This window comes from Silurus meridionalis, chromosome 27, assembly GCF_014805685.1.
Source record: "Silurus meridionalis isolate SWU-2019-XX chromosome 27, ASM1480568v1, whole genome shotgun sequence".
Classification (NCBI taxonomy): domain Eukaryota; kingdom Metazoa; phylum Chordata; class Actinopteri; order Siluriformes; family Siluridae; genus Silurus; species Silurus meridionalis.
In genome coordinates this window covers 6,431,577-6,456,705 of record NC_060910.1, presented here as the reverse complement: position 1 = coordinate 6,456,705, position 25,129 = coordinate 6,431,577, and the positions used below count along the sequence as shown (strand labels likewise).

Sequence of the window (25,129 nt, the reverse complement as noted above, 5' to 3'; positions counted from 1 at the left end):
AAAATCCCCATCAGTGAACAATGATGGAACGATAATAAATGGACAATCAATGACAACCAGATGAGAATGAGTCTGGTTCCTCTCAAGGTTTCTTACTCAAATCATCTCAAGGAGTTTTTCCTTCCCACTGATGCCACTGTCTTGATCTCTAGGGATAAATTAAGCTACTAATTTATAAATGTATATAATTTTTTTTACATTTATAAATGTATAAACATATTTGTCATCTATTTAATTCTTTAAAGCTGCTATGGGACAGTGTCTATTGTTCAAAGTGCTATACATTAATATTATCCTTATATTATCGCTATACATTATTATTAATAATATTAAAGTGGAGTGAATAGACTTGTTTTGATTATTCTTTATATCATGGAAATAGGATCGATATGACAGATTTAAACATATTAAATAATCGAATCATTGAAATAATTGAAAAAATTTGATTTGATTTGAGCCGATGATCTGGTGTCATAATAATGCATCCACCCCAAAATCAATTATTTTGTAATAACAGCTTTATTACACTTTATTAGCTTATATGCCATAGCAATGTACCTGACAGTAGCAGTTCTTATTAATGAAAGAATGACACATCATACATTTTATCTATTTAGAGTTACTGCTAATGCAACGTAAATCATCTTCAGAACAAATAAGTTCCTCTCATCACGTATATCAGCTATATACTGTCATTCCCACGCCCGCCCTCTTCTTTTCTTTCTCTTAAATTAAATAAGATGAAAGCAATGCAGCTTGTCATGCTGCTGAGAAACCGAACGTTGTCTTGGTCGGAAAGCTTAAAGGGAACAGCTTGTTACAAACTTGTTACAAAAGCTCTGACATTTCCAATATAAATGTAAAATCAACATTTATACACACGTTTAATCTGCGTATGAGTATTCACTCCGCAAGCCTGTGTCGACGTTGTTGCTATGGAAATGATGACATAATAAAGCGCTTGCAGCTGGCACTGCTGTCAATGCCATGCTGTGATAGAAAATCAATCAAGACTCTCGGAAATACCCTACACAGCAAAATTATTGGGACTTCTGGCTTTTCCAGCCATGTGTAGTTCTTTCCCAATCTGTTTCCACAAAGCTGGAGACACACAGTTGTGTAGGATGTTTTTGGATGTGGTAGCATTACATGTTCCCTTCACTTGAACTAGGAAACAGAACCCTGTTCCAGCATGACAAAACCCCTTGTGTACAAAGCCAGTTTCATGCTTTACATGGTTTGAAGTGGAAGATCTTGAGTGACCTGCTATAGAGCTCTGACCCTTAACCCTAATGAACACTATAATAGATCCAGCAGATCCAACAGGTCAGGTGACCCACAGCACCGATATAAAAAAAAAAAAAAAGGGAAGGAACATTAGAGATACCTGTTAATAAAAATTCAATGATTGTGTGATATTTTAGTTGCATCATGTATCTTAACATGGAAGTACATTAAATGAGAAAAAATCTAAGGTCAAATTTAATCAAATTTCAATTCAGTATATTGGAAGATGATCTCCAAATTCAAATGATCTCTATTTAAATACCTGTTACTGTGAGATATTCTTTGCATGCTTTGGAGTGAAAGATCTTAAGAACCATGCTATAGATCCTTGACCTCAACCCTACTGAAAATCTTAGGGATGAATGTGAACGCTGACTGCACCCCAGACCTCCTCAGCCTACATCAGTACCTGCCTTTACTAACACCCTTGTGTTTGAATGAGCACAAACCTCCACAAGCACACTCCAAAATTTAGGAAATATGTTCTTAGAAGATGGCAGGTGATTTTAACAGCAAATTGGGAGTAAATGTGGAATGGGATGTTAAAAAAAACATAAATATTATGGTCCAACAACCATTTGTATTATTTTTATTCTCACTATTATTATTATTATTATTATTATTATTATCATTATAGAACCACACACATCATGTAATTAATTCCAAAAGACTCGATTCTGTATGTGTCGACGTGAACTACAACAGCCTTAGCTCAAATGTACACATGACAAATAATTCAACCTTAACCATTAGGGATTGTGTAAAAGGTCTACCGAAGGCCCAGGGCTCTGAAATCAGGCCTCGACCTTAACAACAATAACAACAACAATACAACAGCATTGCCCAAAGGGCACAAGCTGAACCCACAGCGCTCAAAGAGTGTGTGTGTGTGTCTGTGTGTACGTTCTGTTTATTCCATGCCACTAGAGCAGCGTTTCTGTGCTAAAGGGGCAGGATAGGCAGAGGCAGAACCAGCTTTGATATGGAAGCCGCCAGATTCCCCTGGTGCCACTGTTAACATCTGCATCTGCGTGGATCTTTGCCTCCGACATGCTGAGCAGGCTTTGTTGTCCTGTCAGTCAGAGTCAGTGGAGAATTCTGCCGTTGATATGACTGGATGATAAACTTGTCAGTGTTCTTTTTTCTTCTTCTTCTTTTCTTCTTCTTCTTCTTCTTCTTCTTCTTCTTTTCTTCTTCTTCTTCTTCTTCTTTCTTATACATTGTTTGGCTTAAACAAGAACACAAGTAGTTATACTACTAACATACATTCTTCTGTCCTGGATTGAACTCTTCTTGTTTTCTCCTAAATCTCTCTCAATCTGGCTTTACTTGGCATCTGATTGAGGCATGTGGCTTGCTCAAGGCAAAGGCCCACCATAGCCTATTTTATATGACATGCTATAATGGTTTATGTAATGGTACTGGTAAAAACTCGACTATGAGTCTTTTCATATGAAGAACGTTTTCTTTTTTAATGCAGTGCAATAATCCAGTAAAACTATTGTAGTGCAAAGAGATTTTGGTGTGTGTGTGTGTGTGTGTGTGTGTGTGTGTGTGTGTGTGTGTGTGTGTGTTTGGAGGGGGGGGTGGGGTGACAATAAATACATAAATAAATAAATATGCATACATTTTCATTCTTTATTTAAAAAAATAAAAAATTGGTTAATGAGAAGTCCTTTATTCCTTATCTCTGTTTATTGCATATTGCATTAATAAAGAAATCCTGCACAGTGCTATTAAAAAGGTTGGTATTATATTTCAGTGGAAACTCGATCATAAATCCACTTCACATTTGGTAAAAAGTGTCAAATGTAAGAATTAAAAAAAAAAATTTATTATTCAGAAATTTTGTTGATAGATTCACAAAAATGGTTTTTTTTTTTTTTTATAAATGTATTTTTCTGTGTTTTCATTGCAGTGAGAACTGTGTCAGTATTAGACTTTATATACTTATATATAATAACGAGAGATGAACTGATATATAAATAGCAGAAAACTAGCAGAAAATAGCAGAAAAGCTTCTTGGGGATATACCACATGACATGAGTGGGCGGGGCTTAAACTATTCTTAAAGTTTCAGAGTGGAAAAAAAATATGATTAAACATTCTACTGCTGAGTTCAGGCGTATTTATGACTATAGTATATAGTATATTCCACAAGACGTATAATTCACAGGCCTAGTACCGTAGCTAATCATAGTTATGTGAATATTCGCTATAATCACACAATTACATATATGATATTGCTTTAACCCAACAGTGAATTAAATTAATATTTCATAAGTGACATTTCGGAAACAAAACGGCTCATTTTTGCTCAATTCAGAAAATAGATCTTGAAATAGCCAGGCTCATACCGTGCTAGCTGCCAATGATTTGTACATTCCTGTTAAAGGTGCGTGCAGTGAAAATGGCTTTCTTTTTCCCTTTCTGTCTTCATCTGACAAGCTTTCACATTTGAAGTCAATTGAAAAGGCCCGAACTCTATTGTTTGCTATTCGACCAATGAAATGAATTGACCGGAACTGGTCGCTGGACATTAACTACTAAACTGAGATGTCCATCACTGTATTGTGTACACAAACATCTTTTATATATCGATCACAAAGACATTGCGTCCCCTCCATCATGAAAAACACAGTGCTGCGCAGTAAGAATGACCGCCATTTGTATTCGTGTGGCAGCAGTTTTGATGTTGATCCCTAATACGTAAGTTCCTTTTGTATTTCGCTTTATAGTATTTGAAATTCTCAAATACATTTTTTATTTATTTTTTGATCCCAATGGCTCTGATGGACCAGTACATTGCTTGCACGATGTCAGGTGTGACTGATGTAGCTGGAGAGAGTGAATGGGTTTGAGAGGAGGAAAGGAAATAAAATCACTGGCTAAATTATTGCATGATTGCCTATTTCCCAAAGGACCGGGCATCATTTGGTGAAAGGCATTTAATAATTACATTTAGTACCCGTGTCAGACGCATGCAATTCACCACACTAATGGGCCAGCTAGGTAGAGCAAGGCCCCATGGGTCTGAGCAGAACATGGTGTAGCCAGACAACATGATCTGGGACTAGGTATGTGTGTATGTGTGTGGGTGTGTGTGTGTATATGGGTGTTTCTGTGATAGTGAATGAAAGGAGCGAACAGCAGACTGAGTGTGTGGAGATGAAGTGGCAGTAAGTGCAACCCAAAGGGGAAAAGCACTTCAGCGTCAGTTTAATACACCAGGCCGGGGATTTGGCAGTCAGCCACACAGCAATTGTTTACCTTTTTGCTCGCCGACTGCATCTGTTCTGTTTTGTAAACGGCACTAAACTATCCGGCCGTAAACACTGGAATCAATAACAACTGTTTGGGGATTTCCTTCCCTCCCCATGTTGCTTTTCCCTTTTTTCCCCCCATATGCACTCTCCCTCTTTTCTGGTGCTATTTTTAATGCTACACCTCTCTCTCTCTCTCTCTCTCTCTCTCTCTCTCTCTCTCTCTCTCTCTCTGTCTTTCTCTCTTTTTTTCTCTCTCAACGACTCACTCATACATACACATACATTCTCTTTCTCTGTCCGTCTGTCTTTCATCTTTTTTATCAAATTCAAGTTCAACGTGTGCTTTATTGGCCTGACTTTCTATTTCCACTGTCACAAAAGCAAACAAGCAGCTTTATAGACCAGCAATAAGAGTAATAAATACAATTAAATAAACATTTATTGAAATAAGAAAGATGTCCTTCAAAAAGGTCATATATTTAAAATAAATGTTTAGATACATGAAATGTACTAGATTAGCATTATAATTGTCCCAAAGGAAACCGTTTCTTTTATTATGAACACTGAATATGAATGTAGCTGCCAGCCGAGCCGTAAAAAACGCTGTTATAGTTAGCAGCAGTATTAGCTGGAGAGGTATTAGCAGCTATGCTGTTAGTGTTGATATTAATTAATTGTATTAATAATTACACAGATTAAAGAAGGTGGTGTGATTAAATCATTGGCGCCAGTGTTATTCACTTCACTAGTCATAATGTTAAAATGTTATAATGTTATATCTCATTGATGCAAGTTATCATTATTACGTCTATCTTTGAGTAGGTGGGTGTTTGAATGGTTGTTTTGATGTACACTCAGTGGTTAAAGCTTTGGGGGCCGTCACTCTTGGGGTCCTTGAGCAAGGCCCTTAAACCTCTGCACTCTAGGGGCGCTGTATCATGGCTGACCCTGTACTCTGATTCCAGGAGTATTAGGGTATTTGGATGGGTGCGAATTTGTGTGGGTGTTTGGCTAAGTAAGTATTTAGGTGGGTGTTTGGATGGGTGAGTATTTGGCTGGCTGTTTGGGTGTTTGGATGGGTGAGTATTTGGCTGACTGTTTGGGTGTTTGGATGGGTGAGTATTTGGCTGACTGTTTTGGTGTTTGGATGGGTGAGTATTTGGCTGGCTGTTTGGCTATTTGGGTGTTTGGATATGCAGGCATGTGTTTGGGTGAGTCTTTGGTAGGGTGAGTGTTTGGGTGGGTGAGTATTTAGGTTGGGTTTTGTGTTTTGTTTCAGTGAGTATTTGGCTGGTTGAGTGAGTGTCTGATTTCGTGATTAAATGGATATTTGGTTGGTTGTGTGGGCAGGTGTTTCTTGGTGGATGAATGTTTGGTTATGTTTTGGCTGGAAGTATGGAGGGTGTTTGGGTGTTTGGCTATACATTAAATGGGTGTTTGAAAGGGTCTGGGTGGGATGTTTAATAGGTTGTCTGTATAGATGTTTTTAGAGGATGTTTGACTTGGTGTTTAGGTGAGTGGTGTGGTTATGCAGATATTTGGCAAATAATGAAGAAAGCAGTTAATGGGTGAGTTATGTGAGTTTTACAGAAACTGTATTTATTGAGGACACGATTTGTTGATATGACCACATTGTTGATTAATGGGGCTCATATTTTGCTTCTGTAAAGCCGTATTTGCTTGAGTGTTGAACTGTAAAGTTTTAGCCAGAGTAATATGAGTATTGATGTTTTGTGGCATTTGGATTGGATTCCATAGAGTGTTCTGCCATATTTGGAAGTATTTGTATGGCAGGGTCAAAGCAGCCTGCAGGCCTAGCGGTACATCAAAGTAAGGCAATGATGTTATGTGAAAATTTGACGGTATTAGTTGGTTTCTTGTTTGCTTTTATTCTGGAAGACCACAATGCCTGTTTTATTGTGGTTTAACCATTTACCTTTTATGCACAATTTATATATTTTTATCGTTTTGGGGACAGCAGAATAAATTTATCTGCAGAGAATAGAAACTTCACCACAGAATCTTCAGCGTTGATTCTTTTCTGTCCAATTTTTCACTTCCAACTAATTTTTCTGCTCCACTGATTTAATCAAACCCCCTTCTTTAGTCTGTGTAATTGTTAATATCAATTGATTAATATCAGCACTAACAGCATAGCTGCTGATACCTCTCCAGCTAATACTGCTGCTAACTATAACATCGTTTTGTTAAACGACAGAACTAATAAATGAATGATTCACATGCTCTGCACTCTTCTCATCATGGTCCATAACAAACACTTTCCTTAGACAAGCACTTTCCTTGTGTACCATCCTCCTGGCGGGTTATATTGCTGCTTTCTTTATACCTTATTTTAGATCCGTGCCCTTTCTTTGACCCCTGGCATGGCACTGGCTTGTCTTCCCTCGACTGTAAATGACACGACTGACTGCTTTCAGCACAGTGGCCACCTCCTCTCTATCAACGTGTTGTAATAACCCCCATTACGCCTCCAGTGCCCAGGCCATCTTTTTCCCACACAGGCTACTTAGAGTTAGCAATGAAAGTGCTAGTTTAATAAGCCATTAATGGATGGGCCAATAAATAGCAAGGCTATGGCTGTATGAGAACAAGACAAGCCAGCACGACAGCAGGCTATTAAACATGAAGGTGAGATGCCAGGGCTAAGTGTGAGTTAGTGTCGACAAAGCAGGCGACCCCTGAGCTCAAGGGTAGAGCTGGTGGAGCTCAAGCCAAATATTGTAGTACTATGCCAAAAGGATAGAGAGACAAAAGACTGATAAAGAGGCACGTTATTCTTCATCACAATGGGGGTTGAAGTGCTAGTTCAACTAATTTTTCAATTTGTAAAGGCAATTCTGTGTTCAGATAGTGGTGGAGCTACACAACAAATCTAGTCTATATATATATACAGTGAGGAAAATAAGTATTTAAACACCCTGCTATTTTGCAAATTCTCCCACTTAGAAATCATGGAGGGGTCTGAAATTGTCATCGTAGGTGCATTTCCACTATGAGAGACATAATCTAAAAAAAAATAAATTTTAAATGTAGATTAATGAGGAAAAAATATATTAGAATGATTATAATATCAGGCTTAAACATAACAAAATTAGGGCAAGGTAGTGGGCATTGGTTGGGGTACTTTATAAAGAATGAAGAATATTTATTTCACCAAGTAATCAATTTTATTTAGCAAAAGTTGTTTTTTTTGTTTCAGTAAGTAAAGAGATCCTGGGAATCTTTGAATCAACAGTCAAAAAACTCTGCAAGTCTGTTGGAAAATAGTAAATATATAAATCAATACCATTTATGCATTATGTCCTGGGCACCCAGGCTCATTTGTCCACTACTAATATGTATGCAAAATATAAAATCTTTAACTCAAGGCCAAAAAAAAGAAGTGTAAAGGAAAACAATTCTGCAGAAACCTGGGAACCTTTATAGAAGACCACCATCAGATTGTTATACAAGGCACTAAGCATTTATTAACCTAACTTTGTATCTGAATTGTATCCTTATACAGCTGTAACTTGCTTTTTATAAAGCATCAGTCAAATAAATAATTATTAATACAACCATAAAGCTTTCAAATTTATCAACTACTTTAGACGTAATCAGAGCCTTTATATGGTTTATGTGTCCATTTACAATCAGTGTTACCATGTATGACTGCTTTCACTGTGTCACTCAGTCCACAGAGCTTCACAGGATGCTTTATTGAGTGCTTTATAGAGACACCGAGCATTGTTTGGTTGAAAAGCGTCATTAGATGGAGGCTGCATCCACATGCGGGAGCTCCTTGCCTTTACGTCTTGCTGAATACACTTGGGGACACGTAGTATGTGAAGCAGCTGGATAAACCTTCACATATTCGATGTATAATGCAATATGTATGTCAGTGCATATGATAATGGAACAGGCAGAGCTCTGCTTGTTGTTATTGTTGAGGTTTATTTTGCAGCTCATGGTTCTAGTGGGCTAGAGAAGCTCTCCATGCATTCATGCAGCCTTTTTCCATACACTGCTCCACGGCTTCTCTCGGTCCCTTTGGAACCCATTAATAAAGCACCGGAGAGCTGACATGATCACACACACATACACAAAAACACTTGTATTAAAACAAACGAGGTGCCCACTAGACAGCTGCTGGGATCAACTTCTGCATCAGAATAATCATCCATCCAGACTGACATGCAAGAGAGAAAGAGGGGTAGAAATATAAATAAAGATATTTATAGCCTCTTTATCTCTCAGCCCTTGCAGCCTGATTAAACCGAAAGGAACAAGGGAATAAGTATGTTGTCATATTGTCAGATTTGTTATAACAATGTGACAAAAAATGACATTAGAATCCAAAAGCAATCATGTTGCAGTTATTGGGTCTGCTTCCCTAAACCCCACCCCCCACCCGCCCAAACCCCAATCTCTCAATCCTCACCACAATCCATCATCAACTTTTTCACAACTTCTGTTAATGCCTCCCTTATCCACTTTAACTTCTGCTAATGCCCTCTTTATCCCCAACGACTTTTCTGGTAGCACAGCTCATTTAAGAGCGGGTACAAAAATAAATAAAAAAATAAATAAATCAAGTTTGCTGGAGCTTTGGAAAATACAGCCAGGCGGTCCTCGTCACTCCTATTCTTTTGGCTTAATGCGGAACATCCCCCAAGTCATGGCATGGGCAGCCTCGGGGATGCAAAAGCAATATAAGAAACAGGGGTCGTGTGCGGGTGAGCCGAGTAAAGTTTGTGTCATTTGAGCAAGCCTTTGGAATGAGAACTTTGGTGGAGCTGTGTGGAGTGGGAGGTGAGAGGTGATAGGTGAGAATAATGGTTCAGTCTATAAGCTAGTAATCAAAAGATTGTGAGTCCAAATACTTCGAATGCCAAAGCCCATAACCTTAATGTTTACCTCTTTTTTTTTTTTTAAGAAATAAATGTTACTTTGGGTAAAAGCGGGATGTGTTTGATTCTGACTGTACACTGTACACATTTAATACAATTTACAAAAACCTTTTTAATGTAGACCAAATACTTTCTTTTTTCTTTCTGTTTTTTTTTTTTTTAGAATGAGCTTATTTTGTGATGACAGAAAATAAGGTCCATGTTTGTTTGTAAAACCTGTCACGATCTAAAACACCGGTACACCATTACAGAAAACATTAACTACATCTTAGTATATATTCAGAGCATTTTTGGAACTCAAGGGACGATCACCATCTGTAGTCATTTGGTGGGTTTGTTGGTTGAGTGGTTGGAAGGTTGGTAACTGGGTGTTCTGTTAGTTGCAAGGTTTTTTAATTGGTTGGTTGGTTGAATTGGTGGTTGTTTGGTTGCTTGGTTAAATGGTTGATTGGTTGGTAGGTTGCTTGGTTGGTTTAATTGATTGGTTGGTAGGTTGCTTGGTTAGTTGGTTTAGTTGATTGGTTGATAGGTTGCTTGGTTGGTTTAGTTGATTGGTTGGTTTAGTTGATTGGTTGGTAGGTTTTTTGGTTGGTTTAGTTGATTGGTTGTTAGGTTGCTTGGTTGGTAGGTTGATTGGTTGGTAGGTTGCTTGATTGGTTGCTTGCTTGCTTGCTTGCTTGCTTGCTTGAATGGCTGGGTGGTTTGGTGAATGATTGTTTAATTAAAAATTGACATTAAAATTCATATAAAAATTATCAATGATTTCATGACATTTTAATAGCTCGTATTTTGATATATAGCGTAATGAAATCGGTTATACTTTTTAAATATCCGTGTATTACTCTTAACTTTCTAAAAGGGGTTATGCTTTCAGAAAGACATCCTTTGTCATGAGGTTTAAAGGGTTCCCCCAAGAGGGAAAATCCAAAGAACCTTTAGAAGTGATATATGGAATTCTCCCTTAGTAACCTAAATGTTGTATCCAACTGCAGCTCCTCAAGACGACCCTCAAATAAGCAGGAACCTTTTCCTGACCTCTGAGCAGCTGAGAGGCCTTGCCCAACTGGCCACCATAATGCTGCAGCTGGAGCGCCGAGTGGATGATCTGGTATCTGAACTGGGTTTCCTCAACTGTTCTGGAGAGTCATGTATTGTTAAAGGTACAGCTTAATGCGTCATAGTGTTACCATAAGGTACACAAACTCACATCGATGTGAGTGCACCATGAGCAAAAATGTACTAATTAAGATAAGGCTTGTAAAATTTCACAGACTGAATATGAAGGTATTTACAATAAACACTGTGCAACTACTTTGGAAGTTATTTTTATCTCAAATCTTTAACAGCACAAAGCTAAACTTTCAGGTGATCTTTAAGAACTGCATGCATCCAAGATTTTAGTGTAATAGTGTCTGGCTGCAAGCAGTTATATGATGCTGTTTATGTCAGTGTGGCCTGCAATGTTTTATCCAAACACTGCTACAGAATGTCCTTTACATTTTTACACTCTCTCTCTCTCTCTCTCTCTCTCTCTCTCTCTCTCTCTCTCTCTCTCTCTCTCTCTCTCTCTCTCTCTCTCTTTCCCTTTCTCTTGCTTCTCTTGCTATGAAAATTAAGAGCTGCAGTTTTTTTTTAGCTGGCCATGAAAATGACTGGTGCATGTAGTAATTTCTATAAAGGTTACATTAAAAAACAAGACATGCAGAAAAGACCTCAATTTACAGAGAAGTAAACAGCCTTTAAAGGGCAGTTATCCAAATCATTAATTCAGGCAATCAAATGACTTAATTACCAGAAATTCATCAGATGAGCTTAAAGGTCAAAAAGTGACACCCCGACTGCTTCCTTCCTCATTCGGCCCAGCGAGCCCCTCATTCTCGTTAAGCTAAATTGCCTCACCCGGGGTTTCACATTCAAAGCGTCTGATTAGAAAAATGTGGTTCTGATGCATGGACTTTTAATTTGCTGCCTACACACACACACTTATCCCCTTCTTCACCCGGATTACCGCCGATATAGCTGCAGCTATGTGGGGTTCAAATAAACTCCACCATCTCCCAATGTGGTCTGAAAATAAAGCTCAGTTTCTACAATAATTGTCGCTACTTTCGCTTTTTTTTCCTGCGGATCATCGAAGTCATTTTTGGTTACTGGTGCATATAATGCTTGAGATCTAAAATCACTTTGCTCACTGACCTGTTTACTGGAGCTTCATGGATGATTGTGGATTTGTCCATTCATTCTTTATGCTCTATGTAAATATTCTTAATTGTTAAATTATATCATATTTAATTAGTTTGAGGTAACTATCTATGTCATGGCAGCTGATGATAAAGTGTAACTGATTTCTCTTGTGCCTTGTAGGGAACCTAAAGAAAGTGGATGTGGAGATGTCTGCACTGGATGGTAAAGGCACACCTGACCTTCTTTTACAGAGTACTGAGGTACATCACGCAGACCTGCTGTTAACTGTATTAAAAACTGACTGTGCACTGATAGATAGATAGATAGATAGATAGATAGATAGATAGATAGATAGATAGATAGATAGATAGATAGATAGATAGATAGATAGACAGACAGACAGACAGACAGACAGACAGACAGACAGATATTATTACTTTCATCATATATGAATTCATTAGAATTCATATATGATATCAAAAGTACATTTTTAGAAGTAAAAATTCATGTTGTTTCAATAGATCACCTGGGTAAAACTAAAACTAATGTTTTTCTTCTTCTTAAACTGAAATATACCTAAATAAACTGTAAAAAAAAAAAAGAATAAAAAAATAAAAAAGAACAAAAATACCTATTGCTTCTGTATCTAACTGAACTTTTCATGCGTTTTCAAGATTACATTTTCAATTTTCTGTTCACCATTGACATGATTTGAGTTGCATATGGAGGAAAAGAGTAAGTGCAGGGTGGGAATATTTGAATGTAACTCGCTTACACAAAATATATAGTGTGTGCCTGATTTCTAATAATAAAGCACTCTGGTGTCAAAATGAAGGGGGAAAATGTTCTCAGGAGAAAAAGTTCCTCAAATGGCTTTTGGTTAGTTTTTAAAGTAGATCTCTCTCTGATGGGGACACATAAGGGAAAGTTTTCTTAAGTGGGACAAAGTGAAGAATCTTCTAGGTTTCTAGATTTTCCAAATGTGTCTTAAACATTCACGTGCACATAAGAAATCCACAAGTGAGAGCTAAAACAAACTGGGCCAAAATAAAACAATATGGACAACGGTTTGTGGACACCTTACCATCAGATTGACCATATATGCTTTTTGAACATCCCATTCCACATTTAGTCCTAGTTTGTTGTTATAATAACCTTCATTCTTCAGGGAAGATGTTCTACTACATTTTGGAGCTGTACACTGCTTAACCATGCAAAGCCATATGTCCTACTCACATGTTCATGTTTTTGTCTGATTGACAGGACCATAGAAATTTGTGTATTGTTTGTAAGAGCAGTTAAAATGTGGTGCTTTGAGTACAATTCTCTCCTACTGACTACTGGATGTTCAACATGGCACCTTATAGTTAAAACTCTGAGGATTTGAGAATCAGAATTGTTTGTGTCTCCACAAAGATGACCAAGGCTAAAAGAAGATCAGTAACACCCTAAAACTTAGTTACAGTACAGTGGTCAGGGTCATACAGAGGTTTTCCAAGATGGGTTCGAATCGTTCGATCAAATAAGTTGAGTCCTTGTGCTGTGCGTCAGGTGCAGAAGCTGGCTTCAAAAAACAGACGCATTATTGCTGCCTGCATTGATTTAGTGGTTGCAGAAGCGGAAAGTCATTTTTTATGGCTTCGTGAGTGCTGCTGGTACTGGGGAGCTGCGGTTCATTGAGAGAATGTACTGTGACATTCTGAAGCAGAAAATTACGCCCTCCTTTAAGAAACTGGGCTGAATGGCAGTTTTCCAACATAAAAACAACCCCAAACACACTGCCAAGATGGCAACTGCTTTGCTAAAGGTGAAGGTGATGCAGTGGCCAAGTATGTCTCCAGACTCAAACCTTATTAAGCGCCTGTTGGACATACTCCAGCGGAAGGTGGAGAAGCACCATGTGTGTAACATCCAGCTGCTCTGTGATGTTATTATGGAGGAGTGGAAGATGATCCCAGCAACAACCTGTGCAGCTCTGGTGGATTTTATGCCCAGAAGGATTAAGGCAGTGCTAGATAACAATGGTGCTCACACTAAATATTAACATTTTGGACATAGTTTTGACATGTTCACTTCTCCCTTTTTTTGCCAGTTATTTTGACAATAATGGCTGTATGTTGAGTTATTTTTAGAGGTCAGTAAATCTGTACTGATCTACAAGCTGCACATTGACCACTCTAAAATATATTCAAGTTTCATTTCAACTATTATCCCTTGAGATGATGTACTAAAATATTAGCTGAAATGTAAGGGCTGTACACATATATATATATATATACTGTAGGGGCCGACATGACATGAGAAGGTGTGTCCAAACTTTTGGTCTGTACTGTATATATATATATATATATATATATATATATATATATATATATATATATATATATATATATGAAAATTGTAGAGTCACACTGAAGGCATCAAGGGCTATTTGACCAAGAAGGAGAGTGATGGGGTGCTGCGCCAGATGACCTGGCCTCCACAGTCACCGGACCTGAACCAAATCGAGATGGTTTAGGGGTGAGCTGGACCGCAGAGTGAAGGCAAAAGGGCCAACAAGTGCCAAGCATCTCTCTGGGAACTCCTTCAACACTGTTGAAAAAACCATTTCAAGTGACTACCTCTTGAAGCTCATCAAGAGAATGCCAAGAGTGTGCAAAGCAGTAATCAAAGCAAAAGTTGGCTACTTTGAAGAACCTAGAATATGACATATTGTTATGTATATAATTCCATATATAATTCCACGTGTTAATTCATAGTTTTGATGCCTTCAGTGTGAATCTACAATTTTCATAGTCATGAAAATAAAGAAAACTCTTTGAATAAGAAGGTGTGTCCAAACTTTTGGTCTGTACTGTATGTATATATATATATATATATATATATATATATATATATATATATATATATATATATATATATACGTTTCTTGTTTTTTTGGTTTCTTTGTGATAATGAAAACCTGTTATTACAATTTTTTCACTTTAAGTATATATGAAAAACTGAGACTTAAGAACACTTTATAGCTGCTGTAATGTAAGTGATCACAGAAATCCATTTTGTTTATGTTCATGTCCCGCATTACTTACATACATGCCTATACGCAGAAAAAATGATCCCCTTCTTTGCCTCACTTTAACTTGACAAACTGCTGTGATATACTGTAAGTGAAACACTTACGGTATAAGAACATATAACTCTGGGACGTCACATCATTCCATCATTGCCATTTATTTTTTGGGGGATTGTACTTGATATTTTTAGTTCCAAAAAGGTCACATTACCTTCTTTTGTATTGCTGACTTGATCTTTCTGGTGCTGTATCTGTGTGGGTATGTATGTGCAGGTGGTGTGTCTGGAGTTTGAGTGGAGGGCAGCATTTCGGGAGCTGGTTTCTCATATGGTCCAGGGTGTAAAGACATTTCTAAACGATGTCTGCAGTAAACATTTGCAGCAAGAAGAGAGGATGCATAGCACTTCATCAACTCTCTTCCATCTAGCCTGTGTTTCTCTTAGACAGGAAGTTGAACTCTGTACCGAGAGAGACATGCCCACAATGGTCGCTAAGGTAAGTTTCATCTGTGCATCATCTGTACTGTAAAAACTGGATTCAGTCTATGTTCTATAATATTCTAGATGTTATAGTACTTAATGGTGGAGTTACAGCTAAGATATACAGATCACAGTGAAATAGTGACATCAGAAGCAGAGCTGCTTCACAATGTCTTTATCTGTCTATGCTTGCTTTATTTAATGTTCATTAGCTTGCAGTGACACTAGACCTACAATGACATTGAGATCCATTCATATATCTTCCATAGTGACATCTGCTCTGTCTTAAGGGACTTAAGTTCCACAGTTCAGACTGTGTCCAGCTGTTTCCTGTGTCGGCCCAGGATGTCTCGCCACATTTTATCCCTCATTGCGATTTTCCTTGTTCAGAGAGCCGAGCGCTCACATTAGCATGAGCAATTGATGGCCTGTCTCAGCACCAGCTGTGGGCCTCTGAACTGGGCAGAGTGCATGTCATTTGGGTCTCACCATCGGTCTGCTGAGAACACGTTTGTTTAAAGTCATAAAAGAAACACATTACGTATGAAAATGGATCTCTAAAGGAAAAACTCGTTTTTATAAATATGCAATGCCAAGAGCCTTTCTAAGAAGATAGAAAGAAAAAGAATATACTTGTAAAGACAATACTCTAAAATGCCATCAGGAAGAAATAAAACAGTACACACGACTGGCACAAATGCAGCAAACACATCTGGAATTTGACATAAACAGTTATTTCTGATCATAGCTGGATCATCACGGAGTACTGAATTTCTTCCGTCTTGCATGCTGCACGTGTGTTTCTGTGGAGATCTGTGGAGATGAGCTGCTCTAGATGTAAATTTAACTTGATGTAAAAGGAAGACGTATTTTACTGTTAGAAGGGTCATTGAATCAGGATTTCTGGAAAGTCTGGAAGAATTTTAAGGCTCTCATTTTCAAGCCGGAAAAGTCTGTTGGTTATGTAGAATTGAAAGATGAAGTCTTGCAGATTAAAAAACAAAAAAAGGCACACAGTATTTGGACATTCTCCACACTTTCTGCCCTAATACAACCTCTTTAGTATATTTTATATATTAACTTCACAACTCACACACACACAAGCAAATAAACCCAAATATCCCTTGACACCCCCAAAAAAGTTTTTTAATATGGTCTGGAATTTTGAGTATGTTCAGTTGGACAATTGTTTATATTTTCATCTACAATCAGAACCTGGAGGTGGTAGCTCAGTGGTTAAGACACTGGACTTTGGATCGAAAGTTTACATGTTCATATCCCAGGATCACCAACTCTGCCATTGCTGGGCCCTTGAGCAAGGCCCTTAACCTTCAGCTGCTCAGTTGTGAGTCACTCTGGATAAATGCGCCTGCCAAAATGCCTCAAATGTAAATTGTTAAGTCAATCATCCTCAGTAACCACTATATCCTGGCCAGGGTCATGAGCCGATTCCAGAAAACACTGGTAGAAATACAGCCCGGATGGGACTTTAGTTGATTTGAAAGGGACTATACACAGGAAGGAAGCCAGAGAACAGAGAGAAACCTATGAAAGTAGAGAAAACTGTCAAGACTGAATTAAGACCAGTGAGGCAGCAGCACTCTCCACTGTACAACTTTGTTTATATCACATCCTTTTCTTTTTCAGATTCATGTTGTGTTTTATTTCTCTTCAAAAACTACACTATATGGACAAAAGTAAGACTTTTCCATGAGTGGTTCTTCTCAAAACTCTTACCACAAAGCTGGAGTAACACAATTCTATAGGATTGATGTTGTAGAATGATTTTTCCCCCTTATTTGAACTAGGAGACCCAAACCTGTTCCAACATACTCCTGTACACAAAACCAGGTCTATGAAGATGTGCTTTACATGAGCTGGAGTGGAAGATCTCCTGCTATAGAGCTCTGATACCAACCCTATTGAACACCTTTGTGATGAATGTGAATGCTGACTGCACCCCCAGGCCTTCTCACCTCACCTACATCGCTGTCTTTACTAACACTCTTGTGGCTGAATGAGCACAAACCTCCACAACCAACTCCAAAATCTAGTGGAACATCTTCCTAGAAGAGTGGAGGTTTTTATAACAACAAATTAGGACTAATTGTGAAATGGGATGTTGAAAAAGTCTTCAGTGGTCAAATCTTATAGTCAGGATTCCACAGGAGAACATTCCTGTTTTTTCAAATGAAATTTTGTTTAGTTTAGTTCTATTTGTTTAATGTACATATCTGAACCCTGGCATGGATTTTAATGTGCACATAGTGATTGAAGCACTGATGATCCTCTTGATGCAAATACAAGCATTTGAATAAATAAAATATTTGAATTTATTATTTTTTTTCCTTTAATCCTGGCACTTTGACGGAGCACTTGGTGCTCACCGAAGCACATCACAAGTGTCAGAATTTGTCCACACTCAAGACCTGTACAACACATTTCCGTGTAGGTCAGTGCTTGGAAATGAGCAGCGCTCGACTCAAAGGTTACGGCGTGCATTTATTTGCGTCCCTTGATGCCCTGAGACTTGAAGAACCCTGACTATTTCTGACACGTTTCACAGTGGACCGTAAGCAGGTTGCAGCACGCTACCACAGGACCAGCTTCAGCAAATGCATTGATAGAATCAATATTTCACACTTTGATATTCATACATTCATGCCATAGTTCAGATTTCCGAGTTTTGCCGCTGCTCTTGTCCCGCATAATGCTTGGGAGAACCATTTATCACAGCCGTTATATTGAGCACATCATCTTGACGTTGGTTGCGCATCGCCCTTAACCTATTGCCTCGTGGTAAGGGCCCTGAAATTCAGCACCATTCAAAAGTAGCTGTTCAAAAAAGTCTGCAACAGAGTATAGCTTTTAAATGTTTTATAGGCTTACAGAGGAATAACCTTGCAGTGGCTGTCCTGTTGGGATCCATATCTTTGATCTGTGTTAGTTAAAGCTTCTCCGAGCCCAAGCAGTGGACTCGAGAAAGCCATAAATCTCACAGACACCTCCTGAGTCCTCATCACCTTCGGTTTGAGAGAGTGGCGAGCATCGTGGGTCTTAATGGTCAAAGCGAGCTGGTTATTGACTCCTCTGTCGAAATGGCTCATTGTTTCGAGGCCTCTTCTCTCCGCTGGGGCTTCAGGCTTGGCAGGGGCTCTTACTGTTCCGCGTATGTCTTTCTCCGACAGCAAGAGACGAGAGTATCGTGTCGGCGAGCGCTGATATTTAGTGGAGAATCATGAAGTCACCCCTTACTTGCTTGTGCACCGTCTGATTGATAGTATTGGAATGTTTCCATTTAAAAAGCGTGCCGTTGTTGCCTGTGTTCAGAAGGCCTCAGGTTGTGGTGACTCCCAGGGAGTGTATATATTGTATACACGCATGTTTTACTGCTTTCAAGATGCCTGCTGCTATAACTCACTTCTATAGGTGTATAAATTTGGCAATGAACTCAATGCTATGGCCCGATCAAGTGTCATTAATGCAGACGTGCTGCTCTTTCAAAGTGGAGGGAACCGAGGGCAGCTTGGGGTGCTGGGGAAGGGTCTGGGGTGATGTCTTCATTTTAGAAAGAGGAGGTGGAAGCAGATTGAAAATATTGTGTGCATGTCCCAATTTGAAGCTGCCTTATTTGCAGATAGCCCTTAGGACTCATTTCTTTCAAGTGATGCGCCCCCTTAGGCATACTTTTTTTTTTTTTTTACACACATACACACATATTCATAATCACACTCTCACTCAGGGCTTGCAAAGAGAAACCTTTCTTCAGGACAAATGTGGAAACATGAGATAAAGTATTGCTCTTCTTTCCTAGTGCCACAGGAGGGAAGGCTATGTGTGTTTAAATTAAGAAATAGCCCGACTTCTCGCCCATCCATTTCCGCTCGAGTGATTCAGCCACTTTAATGTGACGCACATAGAAAAATTTGACTCGTGTTAAAGTTATTTCAACTGATCGAACGACAGTGTTGAATTTGGAACCGATTATATGTTCATGTGATTGCTTTTTTTTTTTCCTTTCACTAGTTTACAGTGTAAAAATGGTGTGAAAGAAATGTCAGTTTTTTTACTGTTGTATTTGATATGTCAAGTCAAGTCAAAGCAAGAAGCTTTTATTATCATTTCAACCATATATAGCTGACGCAGTACGCAGTGAAATGAGACAACGTTTCTCCAGAACCCTGGTGCTACATAGAGTGACATAACAGAACACAGAGCTACATAACAGAACACAGAGCTACATACGAGAACAGAATACAAAGCTACATAACAGAACACAAAGCTACATAACAGAACACAAAGCTACATAACAGAACACAGAGCTACATAACAGAACACAGAGCTACAGAGCTACATAACAGAACACAGAGCTACATAACAGAACACAGAGCTACATACGAGAACAGAATACAAAGCTACATAACAGAACACAAAGCTACATAACAGAACACAAAGCTACATAACAGAACACAGAGCTACATAACAGAACACAGAGCTACAGAGCTACATAACAGAACACAGAGCTACAGAGCTACATAACAGAACACAAAGCTACATAACAGAACACAAAGCTACATAACAGAACACAGAGCTACATAACAGAACACAGAGCTACATACGAGAACAGAATACAAAGCTACATAACAGAACACAAAGCTACATAACAGAACACAGAGCTACATAACAGAACACAGAGCTACAGAGCTACATAACAGAACACAAAGCTACATAACAGAACACAAAGCTACATAACAGAACACAGAGCTACATAACAGAACACAGAGCTAAGGACTAAACTAAGTTGTACGAGCCACATAAGGTGAATCATGTGCAACCTGGTGCAAGTCAAAAGACAAAAACACTTAATAGCACTGACCAGTAACCTACTCAATATTGTTGTCCCCCTGTCTTTGGATTATCAGTGTCTGTGAAGGCGTGAAGAGAAGCACACAACAAAGAGAATCCCTTGCCGAAACTTTACTTATTCAAGCATAACTTAACAACAACAGGGTAATGCTCTCACCCAGTGCTGATGAGTTTCACTACAACCATCCACACCAGAACCTACGAGCATACTCCAGCTAACAGTGGACTAAACCCTACGTAGTGACATAATAACATTTGATTGGATGATACAGAACCCAAAATCAGCACATATAAAATAACTGTAACTCAACTTATATATAAATAACTAACACTATAACAATACGTTATATAGTACAATGTGCAAAAGACAACTAAAATCATATATAGAGACTGTGTCTATTTGTTATAATTCAAATTAAAGGTTTAATTAAAGGTTAAAACCTTTAACGCAGCAGACTTTTATTCAGGAGGTCCTTTTTTACCATTTTTTGCTAAAAAAAAAAATAAAAATAAATAATTTTTAATCAATTAACATTTGTTTTACTGATGCATCAAGTCTCAAATCAGGCACAAAATCCGCCATTTAAAATCCAGCAATTAAATGCGTCGTGTGGAAACATAGCAAAACATAGCAGAACTTTTTACTGAACTACAGTGGAACCTCGGAGCTCGCGGCCTCAGCGCTCGTGACCTCGCATGCTCGCGACTTTCATTCCGACCGGCGACTCTCATTTAGATCGGCTCGTGAGCAACCGCGAGCTGCTCAGAACGCTAGTTTTAACATTTCTAATCAAGGTTTATCTCATTAAAATTGTCTAATAATTAAGTGTTATGGAGTGAAATAGTGTTATTTACTCATTTAAATCGATTTAGTATAGTGTTCTTTGGGTTTTTACTGGGTTGGAAGGGGCGTATCAAAAGGTCGCGAAAATTCGGAACTCACGACCGGTCTTGGTCCCTAACCCTCGCGAGCTCCGAGGTTCCACTGTACATTTTGCGAAATCAGCTGTATTGTTGGTATCTTGCTGGTATCTACTTACACTGACATACAGTTCAGCATCAGTTTAACAGCAAGCAGAACATTTTAAGAGGAATAAATGATCTCCTGATTCGAACTCGCCACAGCACCTATGGTCTCATTTGTGACTTTTTTGTGGTTGAAAATTATTATTTGAATAGATAACAATTTGTGTTTGACTCATTAATATAATTCTATTAATAGATTGGTGTGTTAAGAGTAACATCAGAGTCTTTTCACATTAACTGAGATAATTAAGGAAGATTCCTGTGACAAAAATGATAATAGGAAAATTATAGCCATAGTAAATCATAGTACTTTGGATACTTAAGTACATTCGAAGGCAAATACTTTTGTACTTTAAATCAAGTGAAAGTTTAAAGGGAGCACTTTTTCTACCTCTACATTTGCTCCTTTGAACATTCAACATTCAATGACATGAATTGGCACCTGGCTAAAAATGGTCTAAGGACTTGCACAGCAAACATGTCCTAGCTAAAATGAATACATTTCCCCTTACCAGTAGAGCACATCTGATGATACTGATCTTATGCTGTATCTGGGAGGTTTGTCCAAGCTGATAATGACCTACTATTTGTTTAGCTCTGGTCTCTGCAGCATCTGGATAGTAGTCTGGTCTTTTCCCTGCCTCTTCTGCCCTCAAGTGCCTATGATATGCTCTATGCTAGACCTGGCAGCCATTCTAAACATGGCATGGATCCAGGTGGGGTTGGAGGCCGTAATGCAATCCGAAAGAAAGAATGCATTTGTTCACATGGCACCTGAAAGAGCTGACTATGCTACTTTGTTGACAGCTTTTGAGGGAATCAGGCAGGTCCAGGTTCACTCATGCCCAACACTGTAGCACATATTCTGTCTAAAATGGTTAATCACAGGCAGGTCAGATTTGGCCACATGCCTGCTAGTGAATCTTAGGTTAGACTTTTGCATTGTGTGTGGCATGCAGGCATACATTTTAACTATTCAATTCACAACTTCATCATCTCTTGTGTATGGGTGATGATCAACACCCTAGTGGTGGGTGGATATCTGAACAAGGATATGAGCTGACTCTTCCCTAGCTTGGCTGATAAGTGTCGCCAGGTGCCAGGCGCTTGGCACACAATTGTATATGATTTCTTTACAAGCAGTAGCATGACATTTTTTTCTTTACTTGGACTTGGAGACCCAAACCTGTTCTACCAAACTCATGACCAGGTGTCTGCAAAATCTTGCCGATATAGTCTGCCTATAAAATATTATACTTAGGAATATATATATAAAATATTTAATATACCTAAAAATGTTTCAAATACCTACAAAATATTTTTTCATTTTCTTTTATTTTCTAATTTTTTCTAGTTATACTCCTTTATAAAATCTTGAATAATGAATCTTGAATACCTGCTATAGTGCTCCCAATGGTACAGGAGATCGAGGTCACCCTTAAATTTTTCTGTTAGGCCATAGCAAGTGTCTGCTGTTCATATTTACAGTACAATTAATAAATAACTCTGATTATAATGAGGAAAATTCACTTATTTTTTACATGCATATCTCCTGCAGTTCTGTATGGATATGATGGAGGACTTAGATGCTTTCCTTCCATTGGCTGTGGTGTGTAAAGAAGACACTCTGTTCCCTGTGTGCTCCTGCTACATAGATGTATGTGGCAAGGTGAGCTCAGCCCTCCTGACCAGGCTGGAAGAAAGAGCAAAGGAGGTTCCTCATTCTTCACCCCTCAACAACCTTCCCATCATACTGGCTTCCAGCACCTTCATCCACCACAGGCTGACTTACTACGAGAGCCAGCTAGCAGACACTACTCGTATGTAAGTGGCCTTTTTAACAGATGATACAAATGCTGAATAAATGTAATATTGATATCAATATTAAAGCTTTTCACTCTTAATCTGTAGAAGTAATATATTTGTTTATTAGTTTGTTTATGAGTTCTCCTGTTTATGCTTGCGCTATATGGACAAAAGTATTGATACACATTGATTTTTCCAGCCATACAAAGTTCTTTTCCAAACGGTTAACACAAAGTTTGAGGCACGCAATTGTATTATGTCTTTGGATGCATTAGCATTACATTTTCACTTCACTAAGACCTTAAACCTGTTCCAGCATGACAATACCCCTGTACACAAAGCCAGCTCCATGAACATATAGTTTACATGGGTTGTCATAGAAGAGCTTGATTGGCCATCTACAGAGCTCTGACCTTAAACCTTTTGAACACCTTTGGGGCAAATTGGAATGCTGACTGCACCCCAGGCCTCCTCACCTCACCTAAATCAGTACCTGAATTTACTAACACCCTTGTGGCTGAAATCTTTACAAGCACACTCCAAAATCTAGTGGAACATCTTTTCAGAAGAGTGGAGGTTATTATAAGAGCAAATGGTGATTATATGTGTAATGGGATGTTCAAAAAGTACAAATATGAATCTTATGGTGTACATATTATAGAAAATATAAATAAAATATAGAGCGTTATTCAGGCTTAATGGTACAAAAAAACCCATCTGATGCAAAATATACGGAATCTCATTTAGAAGTTAATTCATATATGATTGTTAAAAAAAAAATGCATGATATTAAGTATCAGCTAATTACATATAATCAAATATATTAATTCAATAAAAATCAGTTTTTAAATCTGATTAGCCAGAAGGTGTGCATTATTTTTGTATAGCTACACAGCATGGACAGAACCTCGAACAGTAACAGGTTTATATTATACATGTAAAATAAATAAAAGGTGCCCATTCTAATACATTATCATTTCTATAGTAACAGCTCACTCCACATCATTGATCAACAATTTGTTGACCAATAAAATGTCTAATCATTGATGTGGTGATGTTTAGTTGTTGCTGCTATTGTAAGTTTATTCGTAGGGTTACATTCTGAAAGTGAGAGTACCTTAAACAGATTTCACCAACTATTGTTCTGACCTATTGGTCTGCTGGTGATCCTACAAAGATCTCGGTGGTGATTAGAATCTGATGCCGTCTGCTGTTGAAATGATCTGTTTACTACCGCAATAAATATCGGTGTGTGAATTTGACAGGTGGGCAAACTACAAGTCATGTTATTGATTGGATAGATGCTTTAGGTAGAGATTAACCTTTTCACCCTCACTATTGTTTCTAAACTCATATATGTACTCAATATTGAATCCTGTTTAATTCTGCATTCTTTCTAAAAACACCAACACAAACAAGAAAGACATTTCTATCTGAAAAAATTTAGGTGAAACTTTTGCATAATGTACATAAAACAAGAGACATTTGCGATGAGGAGTTTTTTAATTTACCGTTTTGTCCACCGGGGGTTTTCCCAGCCAGGGAGATTGGCGAGCCATTGCCAGAAATACTAAAATGCCGTAATTGGATTGTAAAGAATCAGAGCAGGACCTGCGTGAGCATGCGAGTCCTGACAGAACTATTTATCTGCAAAGGATGTGTGTTTGTTCGAAAACAGATGTTAGCTTGCAAAGAGCCAAAGGGGGTGAAGGAATGAGAGAGAGAAAGAAATTAAATACAGAAACGGAATAGGAGAAAGTGATTGATTCAGACAGCACACGTGGCCTTATGATTTGAGAGCGGGCGAAAGAGATGGTGGGAAAGAGGGAAAGAGAGGAAGTACAGAGGTGGCGAATGATTGGCAGGTAATAATCGGAGCCATTTGTTGATATTAATCACTTAATGGCACTTTGACCCGTGAAATGTATGCCTTCTTAAATCTGGCTTTTGGGGCTTTGATGTGTCCGACCGCAGGCCTCTGATTCTGCTGCCCATCCAGAGGAGTCAGGAGGTGACGGAGGCCATTCACGAGCATCTGACCAGATACTGCGTCCATGTGTGTGCCACCAGCATACTGCACGATGCTGAGAGTCACTACTGGGCAGATGACAAGACGTTTTATGAGGTATGGATATACTTTAATTATAATAATTATAATTATTCCAATAGTTATCATTCATATTATATTAATTATAATCATATAAATTGTCTAAATATTTTAATATATTTAAT

The 25,129-nt window shown here is 38.3% G+C and overlaps 1 protein-coding gene across 2 annotated transcripts in view; it reads left to right on the top strand.

The window, feature by feature from the left end:
• kiaa0825 (KIAA0825 ortholog) overlaps positions 1-25,129 on the top strand; it is a 135,842-nt gene that overhangs the window by 22,223 nt on the left and 88,490 nt on the right. For both annotated transcript variants that reach the window (XR_006924695.1, XM_046841647.1), the window contains exons 5-9: positions 10,456-10,623; positions 11,828-11,907; positions 14,994-15,215; positions 22,650-22,915; positions 24,872-25,022. Coding sequence is in view for 1 of the 2 variants with exons in the window: in XM_046841647.1 (XP_046697603.1) it covers positions 10,456-10,623; positions 11,828-11,907; positions 14,994-15,215; positions 22,650-22,915; positions 24,872-25,022 (887 nt within the window). In the remaining variant the exon portion in view is untranslated. The remainder of the gene's footprint in view (positions 1-10,455; positions 10,624-11,827; positions 11,908-14,993; positions 15,216-22,649; positions 22,916-24,871; positions 25,023-25,129) is intronic.